This window comes from Crotalus tigris, unplaced genomic scaffold, assembly GCF_016545835.1.
Source record: "Crotalus tigris isolate CLP2741 ecotype Arizona unplaced genomic scaffold, ASM1654583v1 scf7180000019173.45859301935:6455823, whole genome shotgun sequence".
NCBI lineage: Eukaryota > Metazoa > Chordata > Lepidosauria > Squamata > Viperidae > Crotalus > Crotalus tigris.
In genome coordinates, this window is record NW_024097414.1 from 4254106 (window position 1) to 4274532 (window position 20427).

The 20427-nt window shown below is 46.1% G+C and overlaps 2 protein-coding genes across 3 annotated transcripts in view; one reads left to right on the forward strand and one right to left on the reverse strand.

Moving 5' to 3' along the window:
• Positions 1–885: 885 nt before the first annotated feature.
• Positions 886–12803, reverse strand: NATD1 (N-acetyltransferase domain containing 1). Its single transcript, XM_039360545.1, has 3 exons — positions 12354–12803; positions 7137–7255; positions 886–4010 (listed from the first exon to the last, which is right to left on the reverse strand). Exons 1-3 carry the CDS (start codon positions 12448–12450, stop codon positions 3894–3896), a joined length of 333 nt encoding a protein of 110 aa, XP_039216479.1. The 5' UTR covers positions 12451–12803; the 3' UTR covers positions 886–3893.
• Positions 3852–20427, forward strand: part of MAP2K3 (mitogen-activated protein kinase kinase 3) — a 53624-nt gene continuing 37048 nt past the window's right edge. Inside the window, exon 1 of one of the 2 annotated variants that reach the window (XM_039360532.1) lies at positions 3852–3968. In XM_039360532.1, coding sequence (XP_039216466.1) covers positions 3962–3968 — 7 coding nt within the window. In that variant the 5' untranslated portion in view covers positions 3852–3961. Of the gene's footprint in view, positions 3969–12889; positions 12942–20427 lie in introns of those variants that run through there. The other variant, XM_039360533.1, reaches the window with a different exon arrangement.

The window sequence follows — 20427 nt, forward strand, 5'->3', positions numbered from 1 at the left end:
TACCCACGCTCCGGAGAACGGACGGGGGCCTGGCAGAAGTTCTGGCTCCACCCACTTCGCGCGGCTCAGCCAATGAGAGCCCGGCATCTCGTTTCTCGGGATTCGGATTTGGAATGCACGTTTGCAGTGGAAAATAAACAAATTAAAATTAAAAAAAAAAAAAAACACACAAAACATTTGCTTGCCGTTCAACAGCCCACATGCCTTTCTTCCATTGCAAAGTTCCTATTTAAGGGATTTTTGGGGTGGGGGTTGGTTGGGCGACCATCAAACCAACATCCAGATAAATCATGGTTCGTTAAAAACGAACCAGCACCCAAGGTCATACTAAGCCAGAAAAAAACAGGGAAGAACACCCAAGTTAGCACGTCAATGTGGTCGCTTTAGGAAGTGTGGACTTCAACTAAAGCCAGCATTAGCTTGACCTAAGTTTGAAAAAATACTTGGGCTAACTGAACTCAACCCTTACGGTTTGCAAACTGTTGTAAGGTACGGCATTTTCTGCAAATAGACTTTTGCAGTCAATTTAATCATCTTGATTCGACACATTACGGCTTCGCACTGCCTGTGAATCTGTTCGAGAATCAGCCTTTTCTGCTGCCTCTGGCTTGAAAAGTTGCTGTGTCTAGATAGATGACTGGACAGATAGATGATAATGATTGGTAGATGTTAGAGAGATAGATAATAGAGAGATGAAGGATAGACAGACAGATGATAGATGGTAGATGAGAGAGAGAGAGAGAGAGAGAGATGTAACCCTTTAGTGAGTCTTTTGGCGTGAGTAAAAGAATCTCTGCACATTTCCATTGTCTTGCAGGTTCCAATCCCACCAAAATCAGTGATCTTTAGTGACCAAACAGCTTAGCCACACTTTTAAAAACGGTATTTCATGCAACAGGATCAGATTTTTATTCATAACACAACCCGAGAAGGAAAATGTTAAAAACACACATGTACACACCAACCGGAAATGTCATTGTAAGAAGTCCTGAGTTAAAAAGGCACATAGAATAAGGGTAAAAATAATCCCACGTTGGTGGAAAACACAGAGTCAGCCCCCCCCTCCGAATCTTCTAAGCTGGTGGCTTTTGATGCTCTAGGTGGTTCATAAAGTTGTGCCCATCTTATAGTTCTTGAAGCGCTGTGTGCCCACCTAATGGACTTCCGATCCTCAATCTAACAATAAAGAGGTGCTTTATCCATGCTCTGTTCTTCCTCCAGCAGATCCCAGGAATATTTTTCGTTCTCAAATATCTGCTAAAGTTTCGTTCCCCCCAATTTGGCCTCTTCAAGAAAAGTTTGGACTTCCAAGAATCTCTAGCCAGCTCAACCATAGCTGGACAGCTGCACCCAGACACTTACAACCGAGATACTTCAAGAGAGGAAAAATGGGGCCTCCAATCCACCACCTTGGGCTTTGTGACTCCTTCAAGGACAAGGATCTGATTACCTCTGCCCTCCCGCTGCTCACCCTGGAGACACTTGTCTCTCTGCAATGCAAAAATTAAAAATTGCAGAAAGGTAAGAGGTTGTTGTTTTTTCAAAAAAGAAAAGCATCAGTGTTACTAACAATAACTCAGTAGGTTCAACAAAGTTTTGCTGGGGCACCACAGAAGGAAACTGGAGCGTTTCTGAAATACTGTACTTATTGTAAACCTGGAAGGACTAACTCTGATCTTTGCAAGCCACCTCTTCGGCTGAGAAAAGTATTCCCATCATGTTTAGGATAAGTCATCTCTCTTCTTCTCCTCCTTCTCCTTAGTGTCCAATAGTATTTTCTAGATAAGGGGGACATCTTCGGAGACACAACTGAAGACAATGGGGTGCCGTGGCAGTGACTGAGCAGTAAGGACGAGAAGCTCAAGTTTTCTAATTGTACAACAAGCAGTTTTAACATAGACGCTTGCTGGGAGGGCAGATGTCCATCAGATAAGGCGTGTGAATGCCTAAGAGTGCCGATACCCTCCCAAAACATCAGTTGGACTCTCACTGGCATCTTTTCAGGACAGTTTCTCAAACTTGGCAAATTTAAGACCAGTGGAATTCTGGGAGTTGAAGTCCACCCATCTTAAAGTTGCCAAGTCTGAGAAACCTTGCTTTAGAACCATCAATAAGTCAAACCACACAATACCATTGGCTGCCCCAAAAAATCGTCCTTTAGGTAATGATTACCTTATCTCATTTTCTCCATTTATTTCTGCTGAAAGACAGATCTAAAAAGCTGAACGGAGCAGGAAAAAAGGATAGGGACACTTGGACCTCTCAAAGGAATCCAAATTCCAGGTCTGCGGCAAGATTAACACAGCCAAATCCTTCCAGGTGCCGCCCTCCTATTAAAAGAAGTTCCTTAGTATGAGCACCCTCTGTACTGGCCCAGGGTGATGGAAACTGTAGTGCTAGACATCTGGAGGGTGCTTGACTAGGGACAATAGGACTAAATAACCCCCATTCAGGACAGGAAGGGGAGGGTAGGAAGAGAACAGGAAACAGAAGGCAATTACAGCTCCCTGCAAAACCTTATTGCGTTAGCTTGCAAGTAATTGCAATCTAAAGAGGTAACTTGGACAATAGTCTCACCCATGGATATGTTCTGTTTAAACAGGGGTGTCCAGTCTTGGCAACTTTTAAGATCTGTGGAATTCTGGGCAGTTGGACACCCTGAAGACTTGTGGACTTCGACTCCCAGAATTCCATCGGTCTTAAAAGTTTGCCAAGGTTGGGCACAATCCTATCAGGAGCCCCTCTCTATTTTTCTGACCCATTCTTCCCAGTATCCCCAGCCATCCTCGCCAGAGGTGAAGGGCTGAAGAAGTGGAGAGCTCGATCACAGCTAGAAAGCTAACATTTCCCCCCCCCCAAGAGTAGACCCATTTCGCTCCAGTCTCTTTTCTTGAACCACTTTTAGCCGATTCAACTTAATGAAGACCTTCTAGCAGCATCTCCTGTGAAATCCCTGGCCATTAAGATTGTACGTTTCCACCTCCTTTACGCTGTCTGCATTGTGGATCTGTTAAAAAAAAATATGGCTCAAGTAGAAAAGGACTCTCTTTTAGTTGGAGATGCCCATCATTTGTCCAGAAGATACCCAACGCTCTTCCCTTCCTCAGCCTCTCGCTCTTTGTCTTCTTCCATATAACAGGAAACATCCCCCCACCAGCGGAGGGGAGATTGAGATGGGAGGGAGGTTCCACCAAAAAGTGATAAATAGCCACGCCAGTCCATTCTTCAAAATGTCCGTAGAATCCATCTAAGCCTCTCCTTCACACACTGTCACCCCAAAAAAAAACCAACACCGTGGCGAGCTCAGTTGAGCAGGAGCCCCAGTAAAAGTCCTTCCTTCACTGCAGTCCATGCTTTGGCAGGTGCCCCAGGGTGGGGAGGGCTCACAGCAGGAGCCCAGCTTTCATTTAACCTCTTGTTTTCAGCTCCAGGTTTAGCCTGCACCTGGTCACACAATGAATCTAGCCAAGTGTTCAAAGATGCCCTTGGAGATCCAGACAGCTCGGCGTCTGTCTTCTCCATGCTGCTTCAGGAGAACGGCGGCCAAGCTGACTTCCTTTAGCTCAACCCTCATTGCAAACCTGACCCCCACCCCATGCCTTCTCCTGCCACAAGTTCACCCACCCAACTGGCAGGAGGTTGAATTTTGCCCCCTGAGGGTTTCCAGGCAAATTATCAATGCACACCGTAAAATCCTCAAGTCGGCCGAACCGTTCGGAGAGCGGCTTGGAAGCATGGTGGAGAAATCACACCATCTGGTCTTTTTTCAAACGCAGGACCTCTGAGCACGGACAGAGGCAGGCGAGGAGTCCCCCGTGACAGCTTGGAGGCCAAGGCAAGTCCCTAGCAGACCTGGCTGCCATCTTCAAACCAGATTCCCCTGCTCTCCGGGGTTAAGACTGTAAACGTTCCAGATACTGGGGCAGCGGATTCTCCTTGACGTATTTCTGGATATACCAACATGTCAGGTGAGCTTTCAAATCTTCCTCCACCACAAAATCCAAGGCAGCCTGGAAACAAAGACGAGAAAGACCCCCCGGAAACAGAGTTAGCTTCTGACATGCAGGTAAGTTCGCAATTTGCAACCACAATCGGGATTGGATTGTCGCAAAGCAAAGTGGGGCTTAAATCAGGCCTGCCTGATTTTATGTCCTCTTTTGCCAGGGAAGTTAAGCAAATCACGGCAATTGTTAAATGAATCACATAGTCATTAAATGAACTGGGCGTCCTCCATTGACTCAGTGGAACAACTTGCCCTCTAGAAGTTGTGGGTGCTCCAACACTGGAGATTTTTAAGAATAACAGAGTTGGAAGGGACCTTGGAGGTGTCTAATCTCAAGCAGGAAACGCTAGAGCAGCGGTTCTCAACCTATGGGTTGCGACCCCATTTGGGGTCGATCGACCTTTTTTCGGGGGTCGCCAAAGGTGGCGATCCGCCATTTTGTCCCCTCCGGGGGGGCGCTGCGCCTCTGGGGGGGCGGTGCCGCGCATGCACGCCGTGCGTGGGGGTGGCGGCGCGCCTCTGGGGGCGGTGCCGCGCATGCGTGCCGCACACGGGGCCCCCGCCCCAATGCGCGCCGTGCGCGGGGCGCCACCGCGCATGCGCGCCGTGCGCGGGGGCGCCGTCCCCATGCGTGCCGCGCATGCGCACCGTGCGCGGAGCCCCGCCCCCATGCGCGCCGCTGCCGCGCATGTGCATAACCTTTGTGTGACGGGGGTCGCCGTCACACAAAGGTTAAGAACCGCTGCGCTAGAGAGTTCCAGACAAATGGCTGTCCATTTTTTTTTCTTAAAAACCTCCAGTATTGGCATCCCCACAACTTCCGGACGCAAACCGTTCCACTGGTTAATTGTTCTCACTGTTAGAAAGTTTCTCTTTAACTCTAGGTTGCTTCTCTCCTTGATTAGTTTCCACCTGTTGTTTCTTGTCCTGCCTTCAGGGGCTTTGGAAAACTGGCTGACTGCCACCCCTTTCTTTGTGGCAGCCCCTCAAATATTGGAACACTGCTATCACATCACCCCTAGTCCTTCATTTCACTAGAGCAGACAGGCCCAATTCCTGCAACCGTTCTTCATATCTCCTTCCTATAAAAAGAGACTGGATAACAATCATTTATCTAAAATTGTCTAGGATTTCCTGCTTGAACAGGGGGTTGGACTAGAGGACCTCCAAGCCCACTTCCCATTCTGTGCTTCGGTCAATCTGCTTGTTGGAAGCTGGCTGGGAAGGTGGCAGATGACAATCTTGTGATCTTGGATGCCTTCTGCCAAATGGAGGAGAGGCATCAGCATAACTGAACAAGAAGATGCTAGAGTTAGGTATCAAGGGGCAGAACCATCATGGATAAGAACTAGAACTTAGACCCAGAAGCCCAATATTTTCCAGCAGTTTTGGCTTCTGCTAGTCAGGAAGTGTAGGCGTGCACTCCTCCTGCCCCAACTCCAGCTTCTGAATCATGGTAAATAATCCACCCATGTTGGGAAAAAGGCGTGGCTCACTGTTGCCAAATCTTCTCCTGGGCCACAACAAGCCTTAGCCAAACCTAAGCAAAAGTCATCCCAGGTCACGGTTTCCATCTCCAGCTCTTACACAAGCTACAGGTTCAGGAGGACCTCAGATGACATGCTTCCTCTTCTAGTTCTAGTGCCACCCATCTAGAATCCAAGATGGAGCCAGGTAGGTAGTTCTGGGCTTACAACAGTTCCTTTACTGACCGTTCAAAGTTACATCGGCCCTGGAAAACATGACTTTGGACCATTTTTCACATGCCCGTTGCAGCATCCCGCGGTCACGAGATCAAAATTCAGAGGCTTGCCTTCTGGTCCTTTGGAAAATAAACTGACCCCTCTCCTCTTTGTGGCAGCCCCTCAAATACTGGGATACTGCTATCATATCCCCCCAGACCTTCTTTTCTCTAGATTAGCCATACCCAAATCCTGAAACCTGCAAGCCAGGTTTCCCTCCTGGCCTTAGAAATCCTGTCGACAAAGGAAGCCACAGGAAGGGGAAGAAGGAATGAAGAACAGAGCAGACTGGAGGAGATCAAGACAACTGATAACGCAGAGAAGCCGCAGGATCCTAGCAAAACCATAAGCGGCCTCTCTTAAAAGATCAGAATTTGCAAGCCAAAGCTGCTTATCCATAAATTGCAGGTTGCAAAGCAAGGTCATTCTGTCCCTTTTGAGTCCCCAGCCATAATCAGCTCTGCGCCCCGGTTTCTCCATGCTCATTAGCTAATTTAATGAACAAAGGCCAGAGGATAATAAAGAAATAAGCAGCAAAAGCCCAACGAGGCGATTTTGATGGGACCAGCTGAAACGCTATACGACAACGTGTGCATGGAAATTAAACCAAGATTTTTTTTTTCTTTCTCTTTTTGGGAAGGAGGAGGGGTTTCCCCACAAATTCAGCCCTCCCTGGTCCAGCTCGCTCCAGATGTAAGATTTTTACTTCCAGTCTCTTTCTCACCAGCCTGGAAAAACCAAGATGCCTGGCCAAAGGCTGAACATTTCAATGGAATTTACGATTTTTTAAAACAATTGCTTTAAAAGAAAGACGGCTATAGCTAGAAAATCAGATTTGCATCGTGGTGGTTTCAATACGCCAAGGGAACATTCTTTTCTATCTGCAGTTTTTAGACAGTCAGAAAGCTTGGCTGAGACAGCGTAAATGTGAACCATGGGTCATAAATATTACTGGGTGAATTTTCCTTCAGCTGGTGACAATAAAGTGGATTTTTGAGGGGAGAAAAAAACCTTCCATTTTGGAAATGTCTTTGGAAGGGACATGTTTAACAGATGCCAAGTTTAATCTCTTTCCTGACTGCCAATGTATTTTCCTAGCAATTCATTCTCTGGATCTAACAAGAAAAAGTGTCAAAAATACATGCAATAAAATGTATTCCCTCCCCAAAGATATCGTAAGAGTTAATCTACCGAAGTACAAATAGGAAAAAAAAACTGCTGGTACTCTTAAAAACTGGCAAAAATATTCTCCTACAAAAGCTTTACATTCTCTGCACGGTATGTAAATCTTTGTGAGAGTACTCGGAACAACTTAGAATAAGAGGGAAAGCGGAAAAGCTATTGAAGATCACCGAGCATCCCTTTCAGAAGGGCAACCAGTTGATCCATACCTTGGCCAGGTGTTTTGCGATTCCTCTGCCCCTGTAGGTATCTGGGACCTCAGTGTGCTGGAGATCTATAACCCTCTTTCCCACGTATTCATACAACAGGACCGCTTTATCATGGCAGCCTGCAAGTGGAAAGACAAACCACGTCACACGAGACACCTGTACCTGGAAAATTTAAAATAGGAGTACGAGACATTATTAGCACGCAACCTTCCTCAACTCACATCTGGACTGCAACTCCATCATCCATAGCCAACATTGTGGGCTGACGACCCATTCATTAAGTGACATTGCCCTTCATTCGGTTATAAAAATCTATCCAACCTGTCCCCTTCTGGAGAAATTAAAAATAAGTTGGAATCTACGCTCAGTTGTGCCCTGCCTATTCTCCCTCAAAAAAAGATTTCAGAAACTTAACAGGCTGAACCAAAGGTGCTTTTTCAGGAAGCAACTGGATTTCCTTTGTTTCAGGCAGGAAACCCTATACCATTTCGGACAGATGGCTGTCCAGTCTCTTCTTAAAAACTTCCAGTGTTGGAGCACTCACAGCTTCTGGAGGCAGGTTGTTCCACTGGTTAATTGTTCTAACTGTCAGGAAGTTTCTCCTTAGTTCTAGGTTGCTTCTCTCTTTGATTAGTTTTCATCCGTTGCTTCTCGTCCTGCCTTCAGGGGCTTTGGAGAATAGCTTGACTCCTTCTTCTTTGGGGCAGCCCCCGAGATATTGGAAGACTGCTATCTTGTCCCCCCTCGTCCTTCTCTTCATTAAACTAGACAGACCCAATTCCAGCAATCGTTCCTTATATGTTTTAGCCTCCAGTGAATTGTTGTGAGTTGAGGACTTCAAACTTGTATATGCATTGTTATAAATCGAGCATTATCTGTAATTCCACCATAATGTGGTTCCATTACTGTGAAGATAATACAACGAGGGTTTTTTTTCTCTTAAATTTAAACAAAAGTTATGGAGGCTTCAGAAAGCGCAGCTTGTTAAAAGACAACACAGTTAAAACAAATTAGAGTTGAACACTTTGTGCCCGCTAGATTTTCATGCGCTGCACCCAAAACAGATGCTTATCTCTGCTCTGTTGAATAAGATATCCTCTGTTTGACACAGAACACGTGCCCAACACTCGAAAGCAAACAGATCTAATTGTGGTTCGGAGGCTGAGTCAAACCAGATTTGGCTAACTGAATGGAAGCCACCTTCAGGAGCTACGATCTGAAGCTTGTCTGAACCTTGATGGAAATTCAACCTCGGGTTTTTTTTTTTCAGTTTTATGCAGTTGTCCATCTAAAAACAAACAACAATTTTCAGATTTGTCCTCGCAGCCAAATTGGATGATGCATTCTGGTGGTTTATTGCAGCATTCTACATGTATGCAAACAATTCCTATTAAGGGGAACTTTCAGAAACATCTATTTTGCAAGACGGAGTAATGTTTGGCTATGTCACCCCTAGCCAGAATATTTATTTGAGGCAAACTCTTCTGCCAGGTTCACCCCAATCTTCCAAGTTCCCCAAATAAAGTTAAGCCAAAACAAAGGTTGCTTAATTAGGGCTCAACACCTACCCTGAATCCATCTGGTGCACAGTTCATTTAGTAAATCACAACTTGTGTGAAACAGTCTTTATCGGTGTTTCTCAAGTTTAGTAACTTTAAGATGCGCCGAGATCAATTCCCAGAGTATCACTCCGACTTCAAATTGTGTGTTGTTTTGTGGCTCAGCGTGATGTGTGCAACAAGGACCTTGGATCAATTGAGAAACTAGGTTCCTTTAACCATGGCTAAGTGCATGGTGGGTCACCTTGAAACGGGGGAAAGCTGCACCACTGGTTCTCACTGGATGGATGTTGGACGTCTATGTGAGGTTCTGAAATATGAGTTTGTCAGTCTTCTGCTCCAGTGTTTCTCAAAGCAACTGGGTGGACTTCAAGTCCCAGAATTCCCCAGCTAGCATGGCTGGGAATTCCGGGAGTTGAAGGCCAACACAGCATGAAATCCCCAAGGTTGAGAAACATTGGACTATCTCAGATCCTTTCATTCTTTGTGCGACCTCCTTTAGAAGCAGCAATGCTTCCAAAGTTACCACGTGGTGGTCCAGATTTTTAATGGGAAAACCAGACCAGCCGTATCCATACATGCCCCCCAAAGTCAAGATGGTTTGATTAAAACTCAGCCTCCGATTCTATCAGACCGTCCCAGACAACTTGACTTAGAACATAGAATAAGAGAGTTGGAAGGGATTTTGGAGATCTTCTAATCTAACCCCCTGCTCAAGCAGAAGATCCAATACCATTTTAGATAAATGGCTGTCCCGTCTGATTTTGAAAGCTTCTAGTGATGGAGGACCCATAGCTTCTGAAGGCAAGCTGTTCCATTAGCTCACTGGTTCTCAACCTGTGGGTCGGGACCCCATTTGGGGTCAAATGACCATTTCACGGGGGTCGCCAAACAACGCAGTCCGCCATTTTTTCCCCCCTTTTCCTTAGCTGTGCTACTCCCTTTTATTCTATTGGCTTTTGAAAGCCAATAGAATAGACTCTCTTGAATAGAGTCTAATTCTATTGGCTTTCCAAAGCCAATAGGGGCAGGCTGTCTCTGCCCTGCTGAGCCCGCCAAAAGTCCCGTTCTGCAAACGGTGCTGCACCAGTTGAGTAGTCCTCGACTTACGACCGGTTGAGTAGTCCTTGACTTACGACCGGTTGGGGGTCGCGGCATTAAAAAGGTTGAGAACCACTGCATTAGCTGATTGCTCTCACAGTTAGGAACTTCCTCGTTAGTTGCTCCTCTCCTTGGTTAGTTTCCACCCATTGTTCCTCTTCTTGTCTTTGGTGCTTTGGAAAAATCATTTGACCCCCTCCTCTTTGTAGGAGCCCCTCAAATATTAGAACACTGTTGTCATGTCTCCCTGAATCCTGACTTGTAACCATGCCACACAGACACCCCAGATTTGTCTGGATAACTTTGCTAAAAACCGAGCCAATATATGCTAGCATCTGTTTTTCTGTTTCTTTCCCCTCCAAATGCTGTGTTTTTCTATAAATATGGCCAAAAAGATGCTATTCTTACCCTCTTGACCATCTCTCTTCCCGACTGAACAGAATTCAAAATGCCTTTACAAAATGCTTTTTGGCTGAAACAAAACCTTTGGAGAGAAACAAACTCTACCAATTTGATTTATAGCTCCAGCAGATTTTCTTCTGCAATCCCTCACTATGAAACTATTTTAACCTTGTGCTATTTAAGGAAGTTCAACTCCTTTGGCTCTTCTCGCCTTCTTCCAGCCTGCAAGATTCATTTGCTATTTACTTTTTCACCCATTGTCAAAAGGCAAGATTATTCTCTAGAGAGAAAAGAAGGCAATCCTGTGTATTTCTATTTGCAGCCATTTAGCAGCCCTGTCTCTCCTACAGGCTATGTTAATGTTTGAGTTGTTTATTCATTTTAACACAGCCTGCAATGTAAATAAAACAAGCGCAAACTTTAACAAAAAAACTTTTTTTAAAGCACAACTGTGAGGGAAAACACAGAGTTTGAAAGAGACTAACCTCGCTCTTTCGCTCCTGTGTATAAAGTGCAGTCGTTCAAGCACACACCATACCAGAAAGTAGTTTGCAGTTCCTACGAAACCAGGTTTTAACAACAGTGTGATAAAGAAGACCAGGGGACTAGTCTATTCAAAACCTCTAAGCCACAAATCACACAGGCTAGGGACTAGGTTGATGCCTTTTGCTAAAGCCCCGTTTTCAAATTTGGACATGTTAAGAAGGGTGGATTTCCAGAATTCCTCAGCCAGCTGCTATCCGCCTGAACTATATAAATCAGTGTTTCCCAAACTTGACAATTTTAAGGCATGAGGACTTCAACTCCCAGAATTCCACAGCCAGCAACGCTGGGAGTTGAAGTCCTCATGCCTTAAAATTGTCAAGTTTGGGAAACACTGATATAAATCAAGTTCATTGGGTTTGTTTCTCTCCAAAGGTTTTCTTTCAGCTAAAAGCTGTGCTTGGCTCTGGGAATTCTGGGAGTTGAAGTCCCCCAACTTAAAGTTTCCAGCTTTGACAAACACCTGCTAACTCCTCAAGGGATGTGCTCGGTTGAACTCAAGTTCTGCAAATCCAGCCTTTGCGGGTTCTCAATCGTGGCTGGGCTGACGACAAGGGAGCCAAGGGCAGCAAGCCATGATTTAGCAGAAGAGGCTTCAGACCTTGCTGCCAAAGTCAGCCAAAACCAGTGGAAGCCACTCAAGCGAGAGGGCGCCTTGTCTTGAGCCATCAAACCCGGAGGAGACTCAAGTGCAGTGGTTACCCCGAGTAGAATCAACGCCCCCCCCCCTAGAAATTCAGGGAGGTCTCAAAGCGGAGCATCCCAGGCTAAGCGTCCAAGGCAGCTGGAGAGGAGATTTCCAGATCCATTCCAACCGGGGTTTAAAAATAGCAACTGCAGGGGAGGAGAAGCCAGGCGCTTTTCCTAAGCAAGCAAGCAAGCAGCGCCAGGGGAGGGCGATCCCGGGGGCGTCCGGTTGCAAAGCGACCGCCGCCCAGATCAAAGCTGCCAACCCTTCTCCCGTGTTGCCCCCCCCTTTTCCGCTTAAACTCCGGGTTTTCGGAGCGGGGGGGGGAGAAATTGGGGACCTAAGCAGCTATCCTTGCTCGGCTGGGCAGCCCCCGGCCGAGAGCCCCCCCGCCTGGCTTAATCCAGCCCCCTCCCCATCCGGCAGAGCATGCAATTCCAAGCTGGAACGCGATGGAAGCTGGTTTGCCGCGTTCCGACGACCTCTGCCAGATCAGCGGAGGCTTTCCTCTGCCAAGGGGCGAACAAAAGACGCCCCCCCCACCCGCCACCGCCTGCAGACCCCCTGGGCATGGGGGGGGAGAGAGAGAGAGAGGGAGAAAGAGAAGGAAGGAAGGAAGGAAGGAAGGAAGGAAGGAAGGAAGGAAGGAAGGAAGGAAGGAAGGAGGAAGGGGAGATAAGAGATAGAGGGAGGGAGGGAGGGAGGGAAGGGAGAGGGGGGGAGAAAGAGAAGGAGGAGAAGCAAGGAAGGGAAGGGAGGGAGGAAGGGGAGAGGAGATAGAGGGAGGGAGGGAAAGAAGGAGGGAGAGAGGGAAGGAAGGAAGGGAGGGAGAGAGAGGGGGGGAGGGAGGAGAGAAAGAGAGAAGCGGGGGGGGGCAGCCTTCCCTTCCCTCTCCCCCCCCTCCCCGGACCGGGCTCTCCTTACCGTTCAGACGGACGGTGAACTGCCTCCGCTTGCGATCGTGCTCCACCTGGATGGGGAAGCCGGGCTCCAGCAGGTTGAGCGGGGCCGCCTGCGCCATGGAGGGTCCCCTGCCTGCCCGCTTGCCCCGGCCGCTCCTGCGCCTTTGTCCGCGCGTGGTGGGGAAGGGCGGGGAGGGGAGCCCGGTGCGTGTGTGGGGGGGGGAAGGTGGGATGGGGGGGCCCCCAATGCTAAGGCTGATCAATCAATCCTCGGCCGGCTACTGGGGTGGGGGGGCAGGCTGGAGGGGGGCGATCCTTGCATTCTCCGGCCAGGAAACTTCGTAATGGGAAAAGACTGGGGGGGGGGGAAGAGAGAGAAAAAAAAACAAAACCACCCACTCCGGCCGCGGAGCCGAAGCCACCGCTCAGAAGCAAAGGGATAAAAGCGCAGGAAATCAGCTGTGAGGTCACGTGGCCGGCGGGCGGCCAATGGGCGGCCGGGCGCTTTTGTTTTGATACATTCCGTTCGGCCCTTAAAGGAGCCGCGCTGCCTTTTTTTTTTTTTTCCGGGCGGCTTTGCCTACGGCTCGCTCCTCGGCGGAGGTTCTTGGTGAGGAAGGGGCAGCGCGAGGGGTTTGGAGGGAGAGGGGAGGAGGGGGAATGACTGGGGGCTCGAAAGGGTGGGGGGCGTTTCCTCCAGGGTAAGGGGGCTGGGGGGGGTTAGACGTTTTTACTTTGGAATGGTTTTGCATTTATATGTCGGTGTCTTCTTTGGGTAGGGAGCGCCTTCCACGGTTTTTCAGGCGCTGCACTGATGGTGTTGCCTAGTTTGGTAATAAAACGTCTTGCAAGAAAACCGTCCAGGGCCCCTAAGACCCCACAGTCGTCCTCCTCCTCCTCCCCCCCACAAACCCTTTTAGCATTGATGATGTTACCTAGTTTGGTAATAAAACGTCTTGCAAGAAAACCGTCCAGCTCACAGGGCCCCAAAGACCCCACAGTCGTCATCCTCCTCCCCCCCACAAACCCCACTCCCTTTTAGCATTGATGATGTTACCTAGTTTGGTAATAAAACACCTTGCAAGAAAACCACCAAGCTCAGAGGGCACCGAGGACCCCACAGTTTTAACTTTTTTTAAAAAAAAAATGGTTTTATTTAAATGGTCTTGATTGCCTGGGGTGTTCCTCCCAAAGTCATATTGATGAAATAGATGGCTGTGTACTTTGTGGTTTTGGTTTTTTTTAATTATTTATATACATGAGATGAGGGAACTATGTATTTCTAAGGTTGTTTTTTTTTTTAATTTTGGGTTGCAGGAGATGGGAAACTATATGTAGTCACATGGGTGAGTTGGGAGTTGAAGGCCAATATCTTAAATTTGCCAAGGATGAGAAATACTGCTGGGGGGGGGGCTTTGTCCAATCCCAAGGTTCATCTTTTTAATGTTTTCTGTTTTGAAAGGGAAACTGCCCAGAGTTATTCTGGTATCAAACAACTTCTCTAATGAAATAATCGTAACAATAGTAATCACATTGCTCTACGTTCAACTCCTGGCAATAAGAAGAGCGATACAACTAAGCCCAGTCACCTCGTTCTGAAGTTTGGTGAATTTTAATTTATTTATTTTATTTATTAAATTTATCTGCCGCCCATCTCTGTTCAACTCCAGGTGAGGACAACATGAACACAACTGTCTAAATTTTCAGGACATCGTTGTACTACTGTTGTTTGGGAGAATTTATTTATCTATTTTGTTAATTCCCTATCTAAGCTACAGGCTTGGAATTTTCAGGTGGATTAACCAGAGCCCTAATCTTGCTTAGCTTGTTTCAAGATGAGCCAAACCTGCCAAAAAGGGGTGGGTGGGGGACCAGCTATTCTACAATTGACAACAAAGGGAAGGAAGAACCGAGGCAGGCAACGGAAAGGAAGGAAAACATGTAGCTTTGTGGAGATTATTATAATATCCGCTCCTTGCAGAGATCAGATTTTAATGCTCTGAGCATTTGTCAGGAAACAGGGCATGCCCTGGTACCATTGTAGGAGTCCCTGCCAGAGATTAACTGAAAGAAACACAAAGTTTAGAAGACATGACTCACCACTGCAGCCGATTCTAAGAAGCAAATCTGAATTGGCAAGGTTGACTTTTTTCCACCTCTTGAATTCGCTTTTTATTGATTCTGTGACTTCTATAAGTACTGTAATAATCACAGGGGACAGTTTTGCACGGCCCACCTAGCCATAAATGAGGTCTTAATGATCTGAACTGGATTTGGGAGAAGAAAGAGAAAAGGGGAGGGAGGGAGGGAAAGGGAGAGAGAGAGAGAGAGAGAGAGATGGAGACTTCCAACTTTTTATTAGTGTGGTCAAATACATATTAAAAATACGGCCTCAGCTTTTGGCTGTATACCTCACAGCATACACTTCAAACCATTTTTACAATAAAATCTTTCCAATCATCAAAACCAGAAATCACACTTTTTTTTTTTTTTAGTTTCAAGCAAAAAGTCCAGAAGCGGTTTCCAAGTAGAAACAAAACTAGTGAAGTTCTCCTCTTTGATTAAAGCAGCCATTTTTGCCATCTCCACCATCTCCCGTCATTTTTATCATCCTCTCTTCCATTGTGGGAAACTTATAGACTACAGAATAACAGAGTTGGAAGGGACCTTGGAGGTCTTCTAGTCCAGCCCCCAGCTCAGGCAGAAGACTCTATCCCATTTCAGACAAATGGCTGCCCAGTCGCTTCTTAAAAACTTCCAGCGTTGGAGAATTCACAACTTCTGGAGGCAGGTTGTTCTCCTGATTAATTGTTCTCATGGTCAGGAAATTTCTCCTTAGTTGTGGGTTGCTTCTCTCCTTGATGAGTTTCCATCTATTGCTTCTTGTCTTGCCTTCAGGGGCTTTGGAGAACAGGCTGACCCCTTCTTCTCTGTGACAACCCTTCAAATACTGGAAGACTGCTAACTCCTACTCAAGACTTCATTTATATTTTCTGTCTCTCTGTGTGTCTTTCTGGATCTCAAGTGGGGAACTATGCAACCTAAAGGAACAATACTTTTTCCATCGCCCGTTCCAAGAAGAAGTTAGCATGATTCTCTCCCACAGCATGTTCTGTACATTCTTTAGGAAATTCATCAGAAAGAATGCCAGGAATGGAAGTGGGTGGAAAGAGAGAGAAAGCCCCTAGTATCTGCCTGCTGTTTATTTACGCAATTCATTGATTCTTCAGGCCACCCGATCTGCAGGGCTGGAAAGGAAAGCATCCATTCTTCAGGAGATCCCTCCTGATTGCTTTCTAGTAAAATAAATCCACAATCTTGCACAGAGCCTTCCCGAGAAGGCTGGGAGCAGGTGTGGAAAATCCAGCCAGTTGACTTTGGAGGTTTCAGCCTCCGGAATCTTGCCAGAAGTATCAACGATAAATGGATTCAGTCTTTTGGGATGCTGCCTGGAATTTGCAGCAGGTTACAACCTGCTTCAGCCGATTGGACGTTGAGCTGTTAACAAAAAAATAGAAATGGGAACAAGAAATGCCCTACCTCAGGTGTCTTTGCTGTGATTAAAAATTAATAACAGTCATAAAAACAAAACACTTCCCCTAAGGAACGTGATGCGCTGCTTATCTGATCAAATTCACTGGGTGGATTCTGTAATTTATTCAATGGCCACTAGGAGGCGGAATGAGCCTATCAGAAAAATTGCACAATTATAAACGCAACTTTGCTAGTTAAAATGTCTCATCTATTTGCTCAACACTTTATTTTTTATTTTATTTTTTAAAAAGAGGAATACTGACTTTTTTGTCTTTGCAGTAAAGATCCCGATTCCATTCTAAGTAGGCTGGAAAAGCAAGCAGGTAAAGGCAGAAATGTCCGTTGTCCTACAGCTGAGGATGGGCCTCCACCTATGATCTGCATTGAAGAAGGAGCTTCTCACTTCTTCAGCTGTTCTCCTTGTTGGAAAATGGCCTGTGGAAAAGCCAAGAATGGTCTACCTAGAAAGACCAGTAACAGAAATCAAGAGGGGGAATCAAGAGGAATTCCCAGTGGAGTGGACAGCTAAATGTCCTTTCTGTGAGAAAGGCGGGCAGCTTCAGAGTTTGAGATAGATAGATAGATAGATAGATAGATAGATAGATAGATAGATAGATAGATAGATAGATAGATAGATAGATAGACACACGATATAGATACATGATAGCTACATATAGATGATATAGATGATGGATAGATAAAGAGATAGATAAATGAGATTATAGATGATATAAATGATAGATAGATAGATAGATAGATAGATAGATAGATAGATAGATAGATAGATAGATAGATAGATAGATAGAAAGATGGGCTTGCATGCTGACTCTTTAAGTCTACCCATCGCTAAAATCATGCTTTGTTGAGCAAGTTACAACTGGCTGAGTCCATATGTTGCTCTAAACCAGTGCTTCTCAACCTTGGCAAGCTTGAAGGTGTGTGTGTGGGGGGGGACTCCTAGAACTCCCCAGCCAGCCCAATGTCTTAACCAAACCAGCCCAGTTGGCCGGAATCACCCTCCACCATCAGCCCCATACCCATCCTGATTGAATCAAGCAGCCCCAAACGAGCCAAGCCGCGTTACTGCGACTCCTGATGCTCAGCCAGCCCTCAAGCCGTCTTCCCATCAAGGTGGGGTCAACGCAACTGTGAAGTGGTGGTGATTAAATCTCCCTGGCTTTTCAGAGAAGACGGGGATTCCCTGCCAGGCAAAGAGCAGTTTCAGCCAAGGGAGTTTTTTTTTTTTTTTTTTACAAACCGCAGCAGGTCGTAAAGTTTCTCTCACCACTACATCCTGCTGCAAAACTCAGTTATGAGAATTTCTCCCCCTTCCCCACTGCCACCCAAAAATTAAACTTGAGTGAATGCTGGCTTCATTTCTTTGGCCAACAGCCCCTCTTCTCAGCCATCTCAGCAGGCTTCCTGGGAATAATAATAATAACAATAATAACAGTAACAATAACAATAATAATAGTAATAATAATAGTAATAATGGTAATACAGTTGGAAGGGACCTTGGAGGTCATCTAGTCCCACCCCCTGCTCAGGCAGGAAACCCTACACCATTTCAGACAAATGGCTGTCCAGTCTCTTCTTAAAAACTTCCAGTGTTGGAGCATTCACCGCTTCTGGAGGCAGGTTGTTCCACTGGTTAATTGTTCTGTCGGGAAGTTTCTCCTTAGTTCCGGGTTGCTTCTCTCCTTGGTGAGTTTCCATCCATTGCTTCTTGTCCTGCCTTCAGGCAATTTAGAGAATAGCTTGACTCCCTCTTCTTTGGGGCAGCCCCTGAGATATTGGAAGACTGCTATCCTGTCCCCCCTCGTCCTTCTCTTCGTTAAACTAGACATGCCCAATTCCAGCAACCGTTCCTTGTATGTTTTAACCTCCAGGTATGTCATTGGCGACACCGATGGGTTATAGAAGAATTTCTCCTGCTCTTCCTCTTTTTTTTTTTCCTTCCTTGTTGTTGCAGTGAGCTACTCCACCATCCTCCCAGCCTCCCTGTTGAGCTTTCCAGTCCCAGATTCACACCGCCTCCTGATTTATTTATTTATTTCCTCCTTTCCCCCCCCCCCACCCCTTCCCTTTCCTCATTCCATGCAATCCATCCTGATAAGGAAGCCACATTTGTGGAGCTGATTAAGGCTGGGTTTGTTCGCAGAGGTAGAATCGCTAAGCAACCATCGGCTGGGAAGGGTGTGTGCACAAACCCTGTATTGGGGTTTACAGATCATCGTTGTTGGGTTTATGCACCTCGTTCAGGGTTGGAGAAGGCAAATCGGGTCCTGGAATACTGTGTCCGTGTTTGGTCACCATGATATCAAAAAAGATGTCGAGACTCTAGAAAGAGTGCAGAGAAGAGCAACAAAAGTGGTTTGTGCAGCCAACACTGGCCAAGACATTGGCTCCTTTTAATTGGATCCTGTTCATTAAAATTATTTATTCTTAGGAGGATTTCTCTGTCACGGATTTGAGAGCGTCCCCTTATTGTCATATTAAGAAGGGAAACTTGGTGAAAACTTTTCAAGGACCTCAAGCACTAACAGAGTCTGCCCAGATAATGAGATGGGTGGCGTATCAATTGAAAGGAAGGAAGGAAGGAAGGAAGGAAGGAAGGAAGGAAGGAAGGAAGGAAGGAAGGAAGGAAGAAAGAAAGAAAGAGAAAGAAAGAAAAAGAAAGAAAGAAAGAAAGAAAGAAAGAAAGAAAGAAAGAAAGAAAGAAAGAAAGAAAGAAAGAAAGAAAATAGAATAACATAAAATAAAACCCCAAGCAGCACATCCTTGGTTTGCAAACAGGATGACTTCAATCAAAGCATGAAAACCGGATCTGGAGAAACTTCGTGACAGTGAGAACAATTAACCAGTGGAACAACCTGCCTCCAGAAGCTGTAAATGCTCCAACACTGGACGTATTTAAGCAGAGACTGGACAGTCATTTGTCTGAAATGGTATAGGGTTTTCTGCCTGAGCAGGGGGTTGGACTAGATGACCTCCAAGGTCCCTTCTGACTTCTTCTTCTCCTCCTCCTCCTCCTCCTCCTCATCATCATCATCATTTTGCACACCGACTCTGCATTCAGCCGACGTGGGCTCTGCACGATTCAGGACCTTCCTTGAAATTTATCTTAGCTAGGTTTCCTTCATGTCTGCGTCGTCATTTGGTTTGACATTTGCATAATTTCTGTTGCTGGATGTCCAGGTTTTGCCATGACTGTGCAGTGACTTCAGGTACATTCAGCTTGCCAATTCTGCAAGCGGGAAGACTTTGCTTGCAAGTTCCGCCTGTTTCCTGTTTGCATTTTGATAACTAGAGGTCAAGGGGAGAAAATATGGGGGGGGGAGATTGGGACTATTGACGTCACCATTATGCCATGATGGCGAAGTCAGTGGCAGCTTTTAAGGACTTTCCTGCTTGCTTTATGTGTTGATTTATTTTATATGTAGAAGTATGGGTATATTTGTGTGTGTGTGTGTGTGTGTGTGTGTGTGTGTGTGTGTGTGTCTGCATGCGCTAATTTTTTTGGGAGATTGCTAACAAAGGCTTAAAGGGGGACTGTGTTTGTGTGTGTGTGTAGATTAGAATAGAATAGAATAGAATAGAATAGAATAGAATAGAATAGAATAGAATAGAATAGAATAGAATAATGGAATGGAGCTGGAAGGGACCTTGGAGGTCTTCTAGTCCAGCCCCCTGCTCAAGCAGAAGAACCTGTCCTGTACCATCTCAGACAAGTGACTGTCCAGTCTCTTCTTAAAAATCTCCAGTGATGGAGCACCCACGATTTCTGGTGGCAAGCTGTTCCACTGGTTGATTGTCCTCATTGTCAGGAAGTTTCTCCTTAATTCCAGGTTGCTTCTCTCCTTGATAAGTTTCCAACCATTGTTTCTCGTCCTTCCCTCTGATGCTTTGGTGAACAACCTGACCCCTTCTGCCTCAGATACTGAAATGCTGCTATCATGTCTCCTCTATTTCTTTTTTCTTTAGGCTAGCCAGACCCAAGTCCCACAGCCCTTCTTTGTATGTTTTAGCCTCCAGGCCTCTGATGACCTTAGTTCCTCTTCTCTGAATTTGTGTGTGTGTGTGTGTGTGTGTGTGTGTGTGTGTGTGTGTTCTCGACTCATGACCACAATGAAGCCCAAAATTTCTGTCGCTAAGTGTGTCATTGGTTAAGTGAGTTTTGTCCCATTGTACGGCCTTTCTTGGACACTGGTGAAGTGAATCCCTGCAGTTGTTAAGTTAGTCACAACGTTGTTAAGTGAATTTGGCTTCCCCCGTTGACTTTGCTTGTCAGAAGGTCGCAAAAGGGGATCGCTTGACACACACACACCCCGGACACTGCAACCGTCATAAATATGAATCATTTTGCCAAGCGTCTGAATTTTGATCCCATAATCTCAGGGACAGGATAATGGTCGTAAATGTGAAACAGTGGTCATAAGTGACTTTTCTCAGCGCCCTTTTAACTTTGACCGGTCACTAAGCAGGCACCTGTCCCCATTCAGTCATACTAATGGCATTTGCAGCCTTGCATTTGCAGCCTTGCAACAGCCAGCAAAAGGGTT

What these genes read in the sequence shown, in the direction of transcription:
- NATD1 (XM_039360545.1), bottom strand. Translation starts at nt 12,450, where the DNA reads ATGGCGCAGGCGGCCCCGCTCAACCTGCTGGAGCCCGGCTTCCCCATC. An exon ending in GTTCACCGTCCGTCTGAACG is followed by an intron (nt 7,256 to 12,353) that starts GTAAGGAGAGCC and finishes TTCCACTTGCAG; the next exon opens with GCTGCCATGATAAAGCGGTC. An exon ending in TCGCAAAACACCTGGCCAAG is followed by an intron (nt 4,011 to 7,136) that starts GTATGGATCAAC and finishes CTTTGTTTCCAG; the next exon opens with GCTGCCTTGGATTTTGTGGT.